We start from the raw sequence: 20,415 nt of genomic DNA on the forward strand, positions 1-20,415 counted from the left end.
AGGGGGGCGGGAAGTGGGAGGGGCAGGGGCTAGGGTGGGGCTCCTCCCGTCCTCTTTTTTGCTTGTTAAATATGGTAACCCTAGTTAAGTGTGACTTCAATTTTGGGATTCATCAGGTCAAATCCCTATGTTCAAAATACAAAGACTTTCTTGCTGAAGAGATTGTTATAGTCAGTCAATACAATGACTTCAAGTTTGCAGTAGCCGAAAGAATCAAAAGCCAATTGGTTTTAAGTTTCCCGGATATGGTGATATTTGCACACCAGAATGAATAGTTTCAGGATAAGAACATAAGAACATAAGAAAGGCCGTACCGGGTCAGACCAAAGGTCCATCTAGCCCAGTATCCTGTCTACCGACAGTGGCCAATGCCAGATGCCCCAGAGGGAGTGAACCTAACAGGCAATGATCAAGTGATCTCTCTCCTACCATCCATCTCCATCCTCTGACAGACAGAGGCTAGGGACACCATTCCTTACCCGTCCTGGCTAATAGCCATTAATGGACTTCACCACCACGAATTTATCCAGTTCTCTTTTAAACTCTGTTATAGTTCTAGCCTTCACAACCTTCTCAGGTAACGAGTTCCACAAGTTGACTGTGCGCTGCATGAAGAAGAACTTCCTTTTATTTGTTTTAAACCTGCTGCCTATTAATTTCATTTGATGACCCCTAGTTCTTGTATTATGGGAATAAGTAAATAGCTTTTCCTTATCCACTTTCTCCACATCACTCATGATTTTATATACCTCTATCATATCCCCCCTTAGTCTCCTCTTTTCCAAGCTGAAGAGTCCTAGCCTCTTTAATCTCTCCTCATATGGGACCCATTCCAAACCCTTAATCATTTTAGTTGCCCTTTTCTAGTGCCAGTATATATTTTTTGAGATGAGGAGACCACATCTGTACGCAGTATTCGAGATGAGGGCGTACCATAGATTTATATAAGGGCAATAATATATTTTCAGTCTTATTCTCTATCCCCTTTTTAATGATTCCTAACATCCTGTTTGCTTTTTTGACCACCTCTGCACACTGCATGGACATTTTCAGAGAACTATCCACGATGACTCCAAGATCTTTTTCCTGACTTGTTGTAGCTAAATTAGCACCCATCATATTGTATGTATAGTTGGGGTTATTTTTTCCAATGTGCATTACTTTACATTTACCCACATTAAATTTCATTTGCCATTTTGTTGCCCAATCACTTAGTTTTGTGAGATCTTTTTGAAGTTCTTCACAGTCTGCTTTGGACTTAACTATCTTTAGCTGTTTAGTATCATCTGCAAGCTGAAAGTGGACACCAACGGGCAGAAGCCTATGGACTGATAATGATCATGATTAATATATGCTTGATACATGCTCGTGATTGTCTATAAAAAAGATCATAAAGCGTAAAACTAACTTCTGCTTCATGAAGAATGGTTAAATTTCCCTTTTCTAAGTAATTAAAAATGACATTTATAAAATAACATGGTGTAAAACTATTATCACAAATTGCAAATTAAAACTTTTTAAATGTATAAGCATTTTACTCGCTTGGGTGCATTTGCCTCATGGCGCACAAATTTGAACTCTGCTTTAAAAATTTGCACGGAAGAATTTTTTTGCACACATGGCCTGTCAAAAATTAGAGGGAACATTACTCTAGATCTATCCTCTTTGGAACCCCCTTTCAGGTAATTGAAAGCAGCTATGAAATTCCCCCTCATTCTTCTCTTCTGCAGACTAAATAATCCCAGTTCCCTCAGCCTCTCCTCATAAATCATGTGCTCCAGCCCCCTAATCATTTTTGTTGCCCTCCGCTGGACTCTTTTCAATTTTTCCACATCATTCTTGTAGTGTGGAGCCAAAACTGGACACAGTACTCCAGATGAGGCCTCACCAATGTGGAATAGAGGGGAATGATCACGTCTCTCAATCTGCTGGCAATGCTCCTACTTATACAGCCCAAAATGCCATTAGCCTTCTTGGCAACAAGGGCACACTGTTGACTCATATCCAGCTTCTCGTCCACTGTAACCTCTGGGTCCTTTTCTGCAGAACTGCTGCCTAGCCACTCGGTCCCTAGTCTGTAGCAGTGCATGGGATTCTTTCATCCTAAATGCAGGACTCTGCACTTGTCCTTGTTGAATCTCATCAGATTTCTTTTGGCCCAATCCTCCAATTTGTCTAGGTCCCTCTGTATCCTATCCCTATCCTCCAGCGTATCTACCACTCCTCCCAGTTTAGTGTCATCTGCAAACTTGCTGAGGGTGCAATCCACACCACACTCCAGATCGTTAATGAAGATATTGAACAAAACTGACCCCAGGACCAACCCTTAGGGCACTCCTCTTGATACCGGCTGACGACTAGACATGGAGCCATTGATCGTTACCCTTTGAACCAGATGATCTATCCAGCTTTCTAGCCACCTTATAATCCATTCATCCAGCCCATAGTTCTTTAACTTGCTGGCAAGAATACTGTGGGAGACCGTATCAAAAGTTTGCTAAAGTCAAGGAATAACACGTCCACTGCTTTCCCCTCATCCACAGACCCAGTTATCTCATCGTAGAAGGCAATTAGGTTAGTCAGGCATGACTTGCCCTTGGTGAATCCATGCTGACTGTTCCTGTTCACTTTCCTCTACTTGAAGTGCTTCAAAATTGATTCTTTGAGGACCTGCTCCATGTCTTTCCCAGGGACTGAGGTGAGGCTGACTGGCCTGTAGTTCCCCAGATCCTCCTTTTTCCCTTTTTTAAAGATGGGAACTACATCAGCCTTTTTCCAGTCATCCAGGACCTCCCCCGGTCGCCATGAGTTTTCAAAGATAATGGCCAATGGCTCTGCAATCACATCCGCCAACTCCTTTAGAACCCTCGGATGCAGTGCACCCAGCCCCATGGACTTGTGCTCGTCCAGCTTTTCTAAATAGTCCCGAACCACTTCTTTCTCCACAGAGGGCTGGTCACCTCCTCTCCATACTGTGCTGCCCAGTGCAGTAGTCTGGGAGCTGACCTTGTTTGTGAAGACAGAGGCAAAAAAAGCATTGAGTACATTAGCTTTTTCCACATCCTCTGTCACTAGGTTGCCTCCCTCATTCAGTAAGGGGCCCACACTTTCCCTGACCTTCTTCTTGTTGCTAACATAGCTGTAGAAAACCTTCTTAACATCTCTTGCTAGCTGCAACTCCAATTGTGATTTGGCTTTCCAGATTTCACTCCTGCATGCCTGAGCAATATTTTTTTACTCCTCCCTGGTCATTTGTCCAAGCTTCCACTTCTTGTAAGCTTCTTTTTTGTGTTTAAGATCAGCAAGGATTTCATTGTTAAGCCAAGGTGGTCGCCTGCCATATTTACTATTCTTTCTACACATTGGTATAGTTTGTTCCTGCAACCTCAATAAGGATTCTTTAAAGTACAGCCAGCTCTCCTGGACCCCTTTGCGGTTCATGTTATTCTCCCAGGGGATCCTGCCCATCTGTTCCCTGAGGGAGTCAAAGTCTGCTTTTCTGAAGTCCAGGGTCCATATTCTGCTGCTCTCCTTTCTTCCTTTTGTCAGGATCCTGAACTCAATCATCTCATGGTCACTGCCTCCCAGGTTCCCATCCACTTTTGCTTCCCCTACTAATTCTTCCCTGTTTGTGAGCAGCAGGTCAAGAAAAGCTCTGCCCCTAGTTGGTTCCTCCAGCACTTGCACCAGGAAATTGTCCCCCTAGACTTTCCAAAAACTTCCTGGATTGTCTGTGCACCACTGTATTGCTCTCCCAGCAGATATCAGGGTGATTGAAGTCTCCCATGAGAATGAGGGCCCATGATCTAGTAACTTCTGTTAGTTGCTGGAAGAAAGCCTCGTCCACCTCATCCCCCTGATCTGGTGGCCTATAGCAGACTCCCACCACAACATCACCCTTGTTGCTCACACTTCTAAACTTAATCCAGAGACTCTCAGGTTTTTCTGCAGTTTCATACTGGAGCTCTGAGCAGTCATACTGCTCTCTTACATACAATGCAACTCCCCCACCTTTTCTGCCCTGCCTGTCCTTCCTGAACAGTTTATATCCATCCATGATAGTACTCCAGTCATGTGAGTTATCCCACCAAGTCTCTGTTATTCCAATCACATCATAATTACTTGACTGTGCCAGGACTTTCAGTTCTTCCTACTTGTTTCCCAGGCTTTTTGCATTTGTGTATAGGCACTTAAAATAACTCGCTTATCGTCCTGCTTTCTCAGTATGAGACAGGAGTCCTTTCCTCTTGCGCTCTCATGCCTCCTCTTGGTATTCCACTTCCCCACTTACCTCAGGGCTTTGGTCTCCTTCCCTCAGTGAACCTAGTTTAAAGCCCTCCTCACTAGGTTAGCCAGCCTGCTTGTGAAGATGCTCTTCCCTCTCTTCGTTAGGTGGAGCTCGTCTCTGCCTAGCAATCCTTCTTCTTGGAACATCATCCCATGGTCAAAGAATCCAAAACCTTCTCTCCGACACCACCTGCATAGCCATTTGTTGACTTCCACAATTCGATGGTCTCTACCCGGGCCTTTTCCTTCCACAGAGAGGATGGATGAGAACACCACTTGCGCCTCAAACTTCTTTATCGTTCTTCCCAAAGCCATGTAGTCTGCAGTGATCTGCTCAAGGTCATTCTTGGCAGTATCATTGGTGCACACATGGAGAAGCAGGAAGGGGGTAGCAATCCGAGTGCTTTGATGAGTCTCGGCAGTCTCTCCATCACATCGTGAATTCTAGCTCCTGGCAAGCAGCACACTTCTCAGTTTTCCTGGTTGGGACGGCAGATAGATCACTCAGTCCCCTTTAGGAGGGAGTTCCCGACCACCACCACCCATCTCCTTCTCTTGGAAGTGGTGGTTGTGGAACCCCCATCCCTAGGACAGTGCATCTCATGCCTTCCAATCGGTGGAGTTTCCTTCTGCTCCCTTCCCTCAGATGTATCATCTAGTCCACTCTCCGCATTAGTACCTGTGGAGAGAACATGAAAACAGTTGCTCACCTATATCTGCATTGCTGGTACATGGATGCTCCTCTTTCTTCTTCTGGAGGTCACATGCTGCCAATTTTCTTCACTGTCCATCTGTCCCCGCTGCTCAGCCTGCTCTGAATCTTCAGAATGTCATGCCCGCAGAAGCATATCCTGACATCTGTCCAGGAAATCTTCATTTTCTCTTATGCAACACAGGGTTGATGCTTGTTTCTCCAGTCCTTGAACCTTCTCTTCCAATATGGAGACCACTTGCACTTTGTACAGACAAAGTTGCTTCTGTCCTGTGGAAGAAAGACAAACATGTCACATCCTGTGTAGGTCGCAACAGCTGATCACTCCCCATCCATATCACCTTCCTTCTCAGAGCTTCCTCAGCTGTTGCAGTTACTTCTCAGAGAAGCCTGTAAGATGAAAGCTTCAGTGGGCTCTCCCCAGGCAAACTCCTAGTTAAACTCCCTCTGTTAGCCTCTCCGCTGTTCGCCGCTCTGCTGGCTCAAAGCAGTTGTCCCGGCTCAAAGTCTTACCCTCCACTCAATCAATCAGGCCCACTCAAGGCCCACCTGGAACAAAGCGCTCCCAATTCACACTTTTCAAACAATGAAGCACATGGACAAACTGACCTGCAACAAATACTCAAAAAGAACAGGAGTACTTGTGGCACCTTAGAGACTAACAAATTTATTTGAGCATAAGCTTTCGTGGGCTACAGCCCACTTCTTCGGATGCATAGACTGGAACATGTATTGAGGAGATATATATACACATACAGAGAGCATGAAAAGGTGGGAGTTGTCTTACCAATTCTGAGAGGCCAATTAAGTAAGAGAAAAAAAACTTTTGAAGTGATAATCAAGATAGCCCAGTACAGACAGTTTGAGAAGAAGTGTGAGAATACTTACATGGGGGAGATAGATTCAATGTTTGTAATGGCTCAGCCATTCCCAGTCTCAATTCAAGCCTAAGTTGATTGTATCTAGTTTGCATATCAATTCAAGCTCAGCAGTTTCTCATTGGAGTCTGTTTTTGAAGCTTTTCTGTTGCAAAATTGCCACCCGCAGGTCTGTCATTGAGTGACCAGACAGGTTAAAGTGTTCTCCAACTGGATTTTGAATGTTATGATTCCTGATGTCAGATTTGTGTCCATTAATTCTTTTGCATAGAGACTGTCTGGTTTAGCCAATGTACATGGCAGAGGGGCATTGCTGGCACACGATGGCATATATCACGTTGGTAGATGTGCAGGTGAATGAACCCCTGATGGCATGGCTGATGTGATTAGGTCCTATGATGATGTCACTTGAATAGATACGTGGACAGAGTTGGCATCGGGCTTTGTTGCAAGGATAGGTTCCTGGGTCAGTGTTTTTGTTCAGTGGTGTGTGGTTGCTGGTGAGTATTTGCTTCAGGTTATGGGGTTGTCTGTAAGCGAGGACAGGTCTGTCTCCCAAGATCTGTGAGAGTGAGGGATCATCTTTCAGGATAGGTTGTAAATCTTTGATGATGCGCTGGAGAGGTTTTAGTTGGGGGCTGAAGGTGACAGCTACTGGTGTTCTGTTATTTTCTTTGTTGGGCCTGTCTTGTAGGAGGTGACTTCTGGGTACTCATCTGGCTCTATCAATCTGTTTTTTTTCACTTCAGCAGGTGGGTATTGTAGTTTTAAGAATGCTTGATATGTAGGTGCTTGTCTCTGTCTGAGGGATTGGAGCAAATGCGGTTGTATCTTAGAGCTTGACTGTAGACAGTGGATCATGTGGTGTGTCCTGGATGGAAGCTGGAGGCATGTAGGTAAGTATAGCGGTCAGTAGGTTTTTGGTATAGGGTGGTATTTATGTGACCATCGCTTATTAGCACAGTAGTGTCCAGGAAATAGACCACTTGTGTGGATTGATCTAGGCTGAGGTTGATGGTGGGATGGAAATTATTGAAATCATGGTGGAATTCCTCAAGGGCTTCTTTTCCATGGGTCCAGATGATGAAGATGTCATCAATGTAGTGCAAGTAGAGTAGGGGCATTAGGGGATGAGAGCAAAGGAAGCGTTCTAAGTCAGCCATAAAAATGTTGACATACTGTGGGAACATGCGGGTACCCATAGCAGTGCCGCTGACTTGAAGGTATATATTGTCCCCAAATGTGAAATAGTTGTGGGTGAGGACAAAGTCACAAAGTTCAGTCACCAGGTTAGCTGTGACATTATCGGGGATACTGTTCCTGATAGATTGTATTCCATCTTTGTGTGGAATATTGGTGTAGAAGGCTTCTATATCCATAGTGGCCAGGATACTCAGATACTCAGTCCCCCTAATGCAGAACTTAGCGTAGTTCCTCTCGGACAGATCCCAGTCAAACTCCCTCTGTTAGCTTCTCCACTATTCGCTGCTCAGATGGGGATTTGGGGGGATTATTGGAATGGAGAAGTGGGGATTTGGGGGGGATTATTGCAGTAGAGGTGTTAAGGCTTCGAGTGCAGAAAGTGGGGGCCCGCAAGGACTCTAAAAATTAATACTTGCCACTCCAGGCTTGGATTAAACTTCCAAGGTTACAGCTTTTCTCTGACCTTGGATTGGTAGATGCTGCCACCACCCAAGTGTAAAACTCCTTTGAGAACCCAGGAAGGCGTACTTGGGAATTCCTTCCTGTGGGGTATCCTCCCCTCCTTCCCCCCCCCCCCCCCAGGGAAGAGCTCAGAAGAAAAACAAAGGACATCAGCTGTTGCCACCAGCTAATTAAACAAATGTGCACAAACCCCTTAGGACACATAAATGCAATTCTGTTCTTAAAAAAGGTAAATTTTATTAATTAACAAAAAAAGAAGAAAATACATCTGGGATTTAGGCTTTTGTTAGATTAAAAAAAAATTACAAGAATCAAGCATCAAGAATAGCTCTCTTGAGGTCCAGTTTAAAAAGTTAGAAGCAAAACAAAAGCACCTGGGGTTAGTACAGAGGAATCCACAAGACATAAAGAAATAAAAGGGATAAACCTAATTGCATCTTCCTAGACATTTCCTGATCTACTTAGATATCTGGAGTTTTAGATGAGTAGTTTCTAGGTATGATAATGATAATTTTTCAGACCTGGCCCAAGCTTCTCACAGCATAACTGCTCCCTGTCTGCCTCTCCCCCAGAACAACAGACAGACAGACAAAAGGGGAGTCTTGTTTCAGTTTTCAAAAGTTCTAGCCTTCCCATTGGCTCTTTTGGCCAAGTGCCCACTCACTTCCTTTTACCTATGCATAGCAGTGAGACTTTGTAACCCTTTACAGGTAGATCAATTAGAGAATAGCTACTAAGAGGGATTTTATAGCTACTGGCTGGCTGGGTGTCCATAAAAGGGAGCTACCCCCCTTCATTTATCACAGGAGAATATGGGGGTTTGGGGGGATTATTGCAGTGAGGGAATTGGGGGGATTATTGCAGTGGAGGGGAGGGGATTTGAGGGATTCTCACAGTGGAATGGAGGGTTTTAGGGAGCTATTGCAGTGGGAGGGAGGTGTTTGGGAAGGATTATAGCGAGGAGGGGAGTGCTTTGTGGGGAATTAAGGCAATGGGGGGAAGGGTGTTCAGGGGGGATCATCTCAGCGGGGGAGGGGTATCAGTGGGATTATTGTAGAGGAGGTGAGGCTCTTCGAGGGGATTATCACATGGGAAGGGGGAGGGGTTTTGAGGGGATTATTGCAATGGTGGGGAGAGGAGTCCATGGAATTATTGCAGTAAAAGGGAGGGGTTATGGGGGGGATTGTTGCAGTGGAGTGGAAACATTTTGGGGGGGATTATCACTGTGGAGGAGGGGGAGAGGGAGAGATTATCGCAGTGAAGGTGAGGAGTTTGAAGGATTATTGCTGTGTAGGGGAGGGGCTTGGGAGGATTTTGTAGTGGAGGGGGATTTCAAGGGGATTATCACAATGAAAAGTGATGGCTTCTGTGAACATTATCACTGGAAGAGCGGGGCTTCTGGGAGGGTTATTGGAGGGGCGGGATTCGGGGGCAAATTATTGGAGGGGAGGGATTTCAAGGGCATTATCACAACAGAGGGGAGGGTGTTTGCAGGGGGATTATTGCAGTGGAGTGGAAGGGTTTGGAGAGGAGGGTCTTAAAGGGGATGATCACAGTGGAGTGGAGAAGGGTTGTGGGGATTATCCTAGTGGAGGGGAGAGACTATGGGGGTGATGAATGCAGTGGAGGGACCTTGGCGGGGATTATCACAGAGGAAGGAAGGTGTTTCAGGACATTACTGTAGTGGAGGGGATGGGATTCTGGGGATAGGGGAGGGGTTGCAGAGGGATTATTGCAGTGGAGGGGAGGGTGTTCAAAGGGGAATAGTGCACTTGAGGGGAGGAGTTTCAAGGGTATTATTATTGCATTGGAAAGGAGTGTTTTCAAAGTGATTATCACAGTGGAGGTGAGGGGTTTGGGGGATTTTCATTGTGGAGGGGTAGGCATTGTGGGGATTATTGAAGTGAAGGTTTGGGGTTTGAAGAGGATTATTACAGAGGAGGGGAGGGGTTTAGGGGAGGATTAATTCAGTGCAGGGGACGGGATTCCAGGGGTTATGACAGTGAATGGGTTTTGGAAGAATTCTCTCATTGGAAAGAAGGGTTTTCAAGGGGATTATTGCAATGTGGGGAGGGTTTTGGGGCAGATTATTGTAGAGGAGGGGAAGGTTGTGGTTTCAGGGGAGATTATTGCAATGGAGGGGAGGGGCTTCAGGGGAATTATTTTAATAGAAGGCAGAGGTTTCAATGGGATTGTTATAGTGGAAGGGAGGTGTGATGGGTTCCCCGGTGTGCAACCTGGAGCAGGGCCCCCTGTCTCACCAACCTGGGCTCCCTCTCACATTGTGATGCTGTGACTAGCTGCAGTCCTCTCCAGGTACTGCACTTCAGGTACACAGCCATCCACAGGCAGGGACACCCCCTGCTGAGTTACATGAATATTTCTCCTAGCCCCACTCATGAACTAACAATAGAGAGGCTCCAGCCAGCCCCCAGCCATCGAGCCTAGGACCCCAGAGCTGTACCATCTTGCCCTGGTCAAAAGCCTGACCAGTATAAGTTGATTAACCAGTCCACCCCTTCTACAAAGGAAAGTGGACATGCACCAGCTCTTGTTCCTGAGCAGATTCCCCAACCACTTCAAACAACACACTCTTTTAGGTAAAATATAAAATAGATTTATTAACTACAGAAAGATAGATTTTAAGTGATTATAAGAGGCATGCGTAGAGATCAAAGCTAAGAAATAAAAGTAAAACCACAATCTGAGTTCTATAAACTGGACAGGAGTTGAATCAAGCAATGTCTCACCCTAATGGTATTGTTCTTTAAGGCATAGGTTGGGATTCTCCTTTCCAGCCTGGGACCACCTCCCCAGTTCAGTCTTTGTTCTACAGACCTATTTCCAATTGCTGAGTTGTGGGGGGAAAGAGGTCAAGTGACGATGTCACTTCCCCTTTTATAGCTGTGGGTGTTTCCAACTTCATAACATATTTCAGTAACACACACATAGCAAAACTTCATTACTCCACGTACAATGATAGTACATACAATCCAACAAGATATTAATGTTCAACAGATCAAGACTTTCAAAATGATACCTCACAAAACGTATCATAATCCTATCACCATGGGTAACTGTGTGGGTGCCAGTGTGTTGCTTTGAGGCACAGAGTGTCACAAGAGAGTCTTAAAGGTGATTATTGTAGTGGAGGGAATGGGTTTCAAGGGGATTATCACAGTTGAGGCACGGGGTTTCAGGGGGATTGCTGCAGTGGAGGGGAGCTAGGGGGTATTACAATGGTTCAGGGATGGATTATCTCAGTGAAGAGGTGGGGTTTCAAAGGGATTTTCGCAATGGAGGAGAGATGGTGTGGTGGTGGTTATTGCATCAGAAGGGAAGGTGTGACATACCAGGGGTACAATTCACACTGCTGGGCGCCTTTGTCACCCCTCTCCCATAACCTGGGATGCCCTTTACAATGCCTTGCTGCTGCAGCCTCCAACCTGGACTGGTCACAAACAGTCTCCAGCATGTGAGTCACTCCCAGCCGTGTCTCTGTGTGTGCTGCAGCCAGCCTGCCACACCTTGGCTTTTACCAACCTTGGTTATACTGCAGGGTGATCCCAACACAGCACCAGTATTAGATTTTCCCTCCAGAGACATAGGTCCTGTACTGCCCAGTCCTCTCCTGGACAGTACAAATATATTAAGTCTGCTATTTCTTTAAGGGAATAATATGCACATAACTTGTTACCCCCAAATGGAGTTACCCAGACACTTCATCTTGAACCCACTGGATTAGATAAAACACTAAAACAAGTTTATTAACTACAAAGAGAGAGATTTTAAGTGAGTACAAGGAATGAGGTATAAAAGTCAGAAATGGTTACAAGAAAAATGAAGATAAAACGCTTTCTAGTGTCTAGCTTAACAAACTATATTAGATTCAAAGCAAAGTTTTCTCACAACTTGCTTTCAGCAGTCTTACTGACAATCTCTTTAGGTCAGAACCCCCACCCCTGAATCCAATCACTGCTTCCTTTGTCTCTTCAGGTGCAGTGAATGCAATAGGCAGGGAGAGAGTGGGGGTGCTTTGGGGTGTTTGTCCCTCCTTTTTATCATTTCAGTCCCCCTCTTGAAAAACATTTCCAGCAGAGATCCAAAAGCCAAAAAGTTGGTGTGGAAGGATATCTCCTGCTGTTTTTCCCCCCTGTTTGAACTTTGTTTGTTTCCCCTCTCTGCATGATGACTCTGTTTACTGCTTAAATGCACATTAGGGCATGCACACGTACCTTCTTTTGCTTTGGGCAGACCTGACTTCTGCCTCGGCAGGGCTGTGGGGTTTGGAACAAGGGTTAATAATAGCATACAGAGAAAGCTTATGACTTCACACAAAGTATTGCCACACATGTTACCAGGACAATACTGACCAGCAAATAATGAGTTTTTTTCAAATGCTACCTTACAAGGCATACTTTATACAAATGTTATTACTATAGTGTGTAGGGTATGAATAGTCGAGGGTTGGGGCTTGAGGGAGAGTGTCAGTGGAGGGGAGGCATTTCTTGGGGGATTATTTCAGTGGAGGGGTTTGAGAGGTTATGGCAGGGGTGGGGTTTGGGAAGGATTATTGAATTGGAAAGGAGGGGTTTCAAGGGAATTATTGCGATGTAAGGAAGGGATTTCTGGGGAGATTTTTCATAGTGGATGGTAGGGGTTTGGGTGGATTATAAAGTGGAGGGGTTGACACTTTGGGGGAGATTATCACAGTGGAGAGGAGGGTGTTTGGGGGGGATTTTCTTAGGGGAGGGGAGGGATTATTGCAGGGGTGGAATTTTACTGAGAGAACCACAGTGCAGGGGAGGGTTGTGCAGGGGATTATAACAGTGGATGGGAGGGGTTGGGAGGTTATTGCAACATATGGGAGAGGTTTGGGCAGATTATAAGAGTGAAGGGGGTGGAGTTTGGGGGAATAATTGCAGTGGAATGGCCGGGGTGTGGTGGTGATTAATGCAGTAGAACGGAGGGCTTTTGGGGGCATTGTTGCACTAGAGGGGAGGGGTTTCAGAGTGGGATGTCACAGTTGAGGGGAGGAGTTTCCAGGGGTGGGTGTGTTGAGAGGATTATCACAGTGGAGAGGAGGCGTGTCAAGGGATTATTGCAGCAGAAGTGAGAGCATTGTTGGGATTATTTCAAACAGGGATTACTGTAGTGGGGGGGGTCTCATTTGTGTGTAATTCAATGGAGGTGTGGGCTTCAGGAGGGATGGTTACAGTAGGGTCTCTAGATTCACCTTCCTTGCCCCCTGTTCAGCGGATCCTGTGTCCTGATATGGCTCCCCCCAAAGAACCTCGTGCCCAAGGAGAGGTGTCTGATACCATGGGCTCCTGGGCAAAAAGCAACTGGTCTTCCCGTGCTGGGTCCACTAGCGAAGCAGGTACCATGGTGCTGGATGAATTCCATATCCACTTCTGGTTCTTTCTCCACGTGCCCTTCTCATCTCCTCTCTTCAAGGGTGAAAGTAATTTACAGGACTTACCTGTATGGCTGGAGTCCTGAGCGGGGGTGTGGCCTCACCCGGAAGAGGCGGGGCCTCTCCAGATTTAAAGGCCCTGGGGCACCGGCTGTGGCTGGGAGCCCCAGGGCCTTTAAATCACCCCGGGGCTCCCAGCTGCAGAGGTGGCTGGGAGCCCCCGGGGCTCAGGGGCAAATTAAAGGGCCCGGGGCTCCAGCCGCTGCAGAGCTCCAGGCCCTTCAAATACCCACCGCAGCTCTGGCAGCCGGAAGCCAATGCAATCCGGCATGGTGTACTGGCTCTTGCCAGTACACCGTACCGTACCATACCGGCTTACTTTCACCTCTGCCTCTCTTCCCCATGGCCCTCCCCTGCGTCCTGACTCTTTGAGAAGCTCTCTTCAGGGTTTGGGCCCGATGGGAGGGAAGGGAACATGTGTGAATGCAGTGGGTCATACAGGTGTGCATGGTGGAGCAGGCCAGTGTGTTACAAGGTGGGTGTAGGAGTGCACATCCCTGGCAGTGTGGGACAAGGGTTGTGTGTGCGCACAGTGAATGGACACGTGGGTGGGCATGCACGTATCACAAGGAAGTGTGTGCAGCTCAGCAGCCAGTGGGGATGTGAGAGTCTGTGCAAAGCTAAAGGAACATGAATCTGAGAGAGGCCTAGCTGGACAGGGTGTGTGAATGTGTGTACGTGCAGTGTGTGTGTTTATTTGTAGGGATACACTCTAAGAAGTGAGGGTGAGGTTCAGTCCCTTCTTCACTTGCTCTCTGTCTGCTCTTCCCCCAGCGCTGGGTCAGGCAGACCCCAGACCCACAAGTCAGACTACCCTGCTGCATCCTGACATCCGCCTTCACTCCAATGTCAACACTATTCTGAAATATGCCTATGCTGTCTCGGGCCAGGAACCAGTGATCAGGAGGCACATCCCAGGTGTGCCGACCCAGAGAAGTCTCAAGCCTGGAGGGGACCCAGAGCTGGCAGGCCCCCTGCAAGTCCAGCCAGTCACAGCCACCCCTGAAACTTCCCCGTCAGCCATAAGACCCAGTATCAAGACTGGAAGGGCCACAGAGCAGCACATGCAGAAGAGCATCCAGCAGCTGATCAACTCAGCTCTCTCCTTGGAGGGCTCTCCGGAGATGGAGACCATTCAGGTGCCCCTAGGCACTGCACCAGATTGGAAGGGCTCATTCAGCAGTGCCCAGGAAGGGATCCCAGATGCAAGCAGCAGTGGCAGGTAAGGTAAAAAAACAAACAGCTCACAAGTGGGCCAGGGCAGGTATGGCAGCTCAGCTGACCCTGAACCTGCACACCCTGCACACACACAGTGGGCATTTCTATGCTGGAGCTAGTAGATGTGATTCCCAGCACAGGTAGACAGACCCACATTAGCTCTGATTGAGTTCATGCCAACAGTAGCGATGTAGATGTCATGAGTGGTGGCAGGGGCTCATTACCTGAGTAGGTGCCTAGCATCACAGACAGGAACACTTGCACCGCCATGGCTTCACCCTATTGTTCGCATGCTAGCTCGATCAGAGCGAACATGGGTATGTCCCTCGAACTAGGAATTACTCCTTCCAGTTCCAGAGTAGACACACCCAGCTAGCGCCTCACAGACACATGCACAAAGAGCTTCCCCCACCCCCCACAGTCATGTATGTGCACAGTGAGCTCCCCACAAACAGCCACATACACACAGTCATGGATGTGCACAATGAGCTCCCCACAAACATGGCCCCCCCAGTCATGCACATGCATGGTGGGGTCCCACAAACACCCTCCCACACCCACAGTGAGCTCCCCACAACCCCCTCCTGTGCAACACCCCCTCCCCGCGTCGTGCAGGTGCACGGTGAGCTCCCCATACCCCACACACACACACACACACTGTCGTGCATGTGGACGGTTAGCTTCCTCACACACGCAGATCAGTTATTCAGTTCAATTCAGTGAGACTTGGTTGGCAGAACAAGCTATACAAGTGTGGTCAAAGTGTCTCTTTTTTTTACAGTCTCCCCAGATATCTGCCTGAGGCAGGTAAGATGCACTCAGGATGGGGCTACATGCTGTGTCTGAAGCTTGCTTCTGTGTGCGTTTGTTATTCCTGTTCATTCCTGGATCTACTGGCAGGTTGCTACATTGTGTGCTGCTATCTTTGCCATTTCTCTCCTTTTCTCTCTGGGTCAGGCCCAGTTTTTCCTTATCACTTTTTGACAAGAAGTCTGTTCTGATTCTTGACAATTTGTGGAAATATCTTTCTTGCATTTCCTCTTATTTAGGACATTGGAGTGGCTGGAGTCTCTCTGTCTCAATGGCTCCTCTCCCATTAGATGCTCTGTCACTTCCTTTCTGGGTTTAGACCCTGCTTTGCACCTCCCCATTTCCATAGCTGCCTTACGGTCACTTAGTCTGTATTAGTTTGCCACATTTCACAGGGGTGAGGTAGTCAGCTCATATGATTTCACTACAGGGACCTGTAGCAGTCTAGCTTGTTCCTATTTGTTTTTCCTGGTGACTCATACGTTGGTGTTTTAGGTGCTGGTCTAGTTGTTATGCTTATAAGAAGCACATGGAATCTCTTAAAAGGGGATAAGGCAATATGCCGCATTTATTGAGAGTACAATGTAAGCATTAAAATCAACATATGCTTCCAGCTGGATCCTTAGTGTTGCTCGGTCACTTCCAGTGGCCAGCTGAAACTGCACACGAGGGAAGGGGAGCTGGGTCTCTGTCGAAGGTGTTTGAAGCTCTGATGATGATGCAGAACGAACCCAAAGTCCCATGGCAATACACCCTTCTTTTATAGTAATAAGTTCCCATACAAGTTTACGGACCTTGCTGTGTCACACCGGAGCTGTCAATCACGAGGTATTCAAGGTTGCTCTTAATTAACATTATTTTGAGTTGTTACCGGGAGGATCCGGAGCTATTTCGTATCTCATTCCTCAGGCTCAACTCCTTATCTTGTCTTTGGTGTGTATGCCTTTGCTTCAGGGTTGTCAATCTGCCATCCGGGTAATTCTGATAATAAAGTTGGTGCCTCGCGACTCCTCCACTCCCCTCTTGACCATCCGGCCCAGCTGTCTCGTCTCAGTTAATTAGTATAACACACATTCTTCACTCATACACCAAACAGTAAATAAGGCAATAATTACAGGCATAAAATTTCTATCCTTCTAAGAACAATCATTAATACAATCAGCAAAGAATAAACTCAAAATAATTTCTTCTTAATAATTCAAAGTTAGCAAAATGGAGTATAAAGCAAAATAAGCAGAACAGAGTACAATTTACTTGAGACAATTTCTTTTGGCCTACATTTTGGCCTACATTGTATCTTGAGTACTTTTCAGTTTTCACTAGACCTGTTTGCCCCACTGCTCAGGGAGCTGGGGTTACTGAGCAAGGTGGGTGATGACACACAGAAGTGGATCGTGTTTTCATCAGATGTTGCAGCGGTGATTTTATTGGTGTGTTGTATCTACCTAGCAGTTTCTTCATGTCATAGAAAACCTTTCTAGCCAATTAGAAGTTCCCTGATGCATTTATTACAAGACTAAGATGTGTGACTTAGGGTGTGTTCAGTGGTCATGTTTCTGTAATAAAATATTACTTTGTTTTAGAGTAGCAGCCGTGTTAGTCTGTATCCGCAAAAAGAACAGGAGTACTTGTGGCACCTTAGAGACTAACAGATTTATTAGAGCATAAGCTTTTGTGGACTACAGCCCACTTATGCTCTAATAAATCTGTTAGTCTCTAAGGTGCCACAAGTACTCTGTTCTTTTTACTTTGTTTTAGATGTTTTGGGACTGTTTCTGAAATATCATGAACTGTTTTTTTTCCATTTGACCTGTGGGGCCCATGTATTACAGTAGGTTTATGCGAGGTATAAGTTTAAGAGATCATCTTATATGACCAGGGTTACAAAAGCACTCTATGGCGCTATATATGTAAGTAGTTACGGTGCCTGTAGATGGTGCTCAAGAATATGCAGCATTTGTTCCTGGAGCTTGTAGGACCAATAAGACTTCTTGCTATGCATTGCAAATGGCTTCTTGTGGGCAGCTCTTTACAGCAGCTTTTCACACGGTGTCAGAAGTAAAATATTTTCACTACTTTAATTCTTTGTTGGGGACTGATCTGAGGCAATGAGGTCCAGATCCTCAAAAGTATTTAAGTTTCTAAATTAGAAGCCTTAAATACTCATTACTTTTAAATGTTTGGGGTTAGCAATGTTGTACATGAGAGGTATATTTTATAGATTCCAAGGCCAGATGGGACCATTGTGTCATCTAGTTTGGCCTCCTGTAAAACACAGGCCAGAGAACTGCCCCTAAATAATTCCTAGAACACATATTTTAGAAAATTATCCAATCTGGATTTAAAAATTGTCTGCGATTAAGGCTACGATTTTCTCAAGTTGGTCACAGAAGTCACGGAATCTGCGTGACTTCCAGAGACCTCTGTGACTTCAGCCTGTGGTGGCCGGGAGCTGCAGGATTCCCCCGCTGCCTGTGGTAACTGCTGGTAACTGTGGGGTACCCCTGCTGTCCCCGAGCTCCAAGCCACCATGGGCGGTGGGGGTACCCTGGAGCTCCTGGCTGCCAGGGATGCCCCAAAGCTCTGGGCTGCTGGGGCCAGTGGGGGTGCCATGAGGTTCCCGGCCGCTGCGAGTGGCGGGGGTACCCTGGAGCTTCCAGCTGCTGTGGGCGGCGGGGGCCCCCTGCAGTTCCTGGCTGCTGCAGGTAGCTGCACTTCCTGGCTGCTCTGAGCTGTGGGCGACAGGGGACCCCAAAATCCACCAGCCACCAGGAGTGGGGGGACCCCGCAGCTCTGAGTTGGGACCCCCTGGGGGCGGTGTGGGGACCCCGCAATTGCCCATTTTGTCATTCATATTTTTAGTAAAAGTCAGGGCTTCCATGAATTTTTCTTCATTGCCCATGACCTGTTCATGACTTTTACTAAAAATACCCAAAGCTCTTAGCTTTATCTGTAATGGAGAATCCACCAGGAGCCTTGGTAAATTGTTCCAGTGATTGGTTACTCTCACTGTTAAAAATATATACCTTATTTCCAGCATGAATTTGTCAAGCTTCAACTTATTATCTTCCTTTAACTGTTGGATCATATTATACTTTTGTTTGCTAAGTATAGAGCATATGAAGAGGCCATTATTAAATATTTCTTCCCCCATGTATGTACTTATAGACTATGATCAAGTAACCCCTTATTCTTCTCTTTGTTACTATAAATACATTGAGCTCTTTCAGTGCATAAGACAATTTTTTTTAATCCTTTAATTATTCTTGTGACTCTTCTCTGAACCCTCTCCAATTTATCAACATCCTTCTTGAACTATGAACACCAGAACTGGACACAGTATTCCAGCATCAGTTGCACCAGTGCCAAAAACAGAGGTAAAATAGCCTCTATATTCCTACTCAAGATTCACCTGTTTATGCATCCCAGGATTGCAATAACCTTTTGGCCACAGTGTCACACTGGGAGCTCATGTTCATCTGATTTTCCACCACAACCTTCAAATCTTGTTCAGAATCACTGCTTTCCATAAGTACGACCTACATTCTTTGTTCCTAGATGGATACTGTGACTGGGGTCCTAGATGTGGTCACTCAATTAGGGCAGACTGCAAAGAATCATAGAATATCAGGGTTGGAAGGGACCTCAGGAGGTCATCTAGTCCAACCCACTGCTCAAAGCAGGACTAATCCCTAGACAGATTTTTGCCCCAGATCCCTAAATGGCCCCCTCAAGGATTGAACTCGCAACTCTGGGTTAAGCAGGCCAATGCGCAAACCACTGAGCTATCCCTCTCCCCCAAAAGCTGGTGGATATTCCAATACTTAGATTTACCAAGCCAGCATAAAACAGCTTCTTTATTACCTTACTGGTTACTCAGAAGTCCAAACAGCACTCCCTTAAAGTGATCCAGCCTCAGGCCTCCAGCCAGGTACTCATGTCAAATATGATGATTTCTGAAAATCTTATTTCTTCTTTGAGTGCTTGCTCATGTGTATTCCACAGTAGGTGTGCGTGCTCGCCACGTGCACTGGTGCCGGAAGTTTTTCCCTCAGCAGTACCCATAGGGGGGAGCGCCGCTGCAACCCCTGGAGTGGCGCCGCTATAGCGCGCTATAAGGGGAGTCGCGCGCTCCCCCCACCCTCAGTTCCTTCTTGCTGCCAGTGAAGGTGCATCGGAACTACTTGCTCCAGCTTAGCTGCAGCTCTTCCCAACCTCGTTTGTTGTTCAGTAGTACCTATATATATCAGTTAGTTTGTTAAAAGTTCTAGTTTAGTTAGTTAGAGCTCGGGCCGGGGCATGCCCTGGGCCCTAGGGTTTAAATCGTGCGAGTCGTGTAGGCACTCAATGTTCAGGAGTGACCTGCACTCCGACTGCCTCCGCTGCCTGGGTGAAACCCACATCAGGGACCGCTGTAAAATCTGCACGTCCTTCAAACCCAGAACTAAAAAAGAAAGAGACATCCGACTTTGGGCCCTTCTCATGGAGTTGGCACTGGCTCCGACCCCGGTGCGCCAAGCGGAGTCGGCACCGGGCACCCTATCTTTGGTGCACAGTGACCCCCCGGCACTCGCCAGTGGTCGGCACCACTCCCCGATGAGGAAGCAGAGAAAGGCGTCGTCTTCACAGAAGCGTAGAGACAAGGCACGGAGTGAGGCTAGGCCCACGTCGGGCAGCCCTGGTTCCCCCCTGGGTTCTAGAGCTCTGACTCAAGTCGAACAGAGAAGCCTGGTTGCGTCGACTCAGGCCTTGCTGGCTGAAGTCCGCATGCCTTCGACACCGGAGGTTCTGCAGGCGGCCAGAGACATTATGTCCCTGCAGGTGCCTGGGGCCCCGCCGGCACCCGGACCACGGTCCAGAGGCAAGCTGCCGCTGGGCTCTCACCAGCCGACGTCGACCACCACAGATCCCAGTCAGGGGACCGCTCTGGGGCTTGTTCATCGCCCAGTGTCCGGTCGAGACACAGTCCTCAGCCTCCGCTCTCATCGCCCTCCAGGCTGTCTGGTAAAGTGCCATCGGAACGCAGTTGGACCGCTCCATGCCGAGTACAAGGTATCGGCGGGACAGGCACCGACGCCGCAGTCGCTCCCGTTCTAGATGAAACTACAGGAGCCGTTCCCGGCACGGACGCTGGCGCCGGTCGCACTCTGATTCTCGCGCGTTGAGGCACTGAGCTCGCAACTCCTGGCAGGGTTTGCCTGTTCCTCGCTGTCATGGGTCCAGGCGTCGAAGCATCTTGACTAGCAGCAGCTCGAGGCAGCACCGTTCCTCGATGCCGGAGTCCAGGTACCGTGGCAGAAGCTGTGCTAGGTACCACCACTCCTACCGCTCGCACGGCACTGACAGGTCGTTGACAACCCCGACTTTGT

At 47.3% G+C, this 20,415-nt stretch overlaps 1 protein-coding gene across 1 annotated transcript in view; it reads left to right on the plus strand.

Moving 5' to 3' along the window:
* ACRBP (acrosin binding protein) overlaps window positions 1-20,415 on the plus strand; it is a 63,957-nt gene that overhangs the window by 28,286 nt on the left and 15,256 nt on the right. Inside the window, exons 3-4 of the mRNA XM_034766619.1 lie at window positions 12,799-12,922; window positions 13,793-14,240. Coding sequence (XP_034622510.1) covers window positions 12,799-12,922; window positions 13,793-14,240 — 572 coding nt within the window. The remainder of the gene's footprint in view (window positions 1-12,798; window positions 12,923-13,792; window positions 14,241-20,415) is intronic.

Source organism: Trachemys scripta, chromosome 1, assembly GCF_013100865.1.
Source record: "Trachemys scripta elegans isolate TJP31775 chromosome 1, CAS_Tse_1.0, whole genome shotgun sequence".
Taxonomy (NCBI): Eukaryota; Metazoa; Chordata; order Testudines; family Emydidae; genus Trachemys; species Trachemys scripta.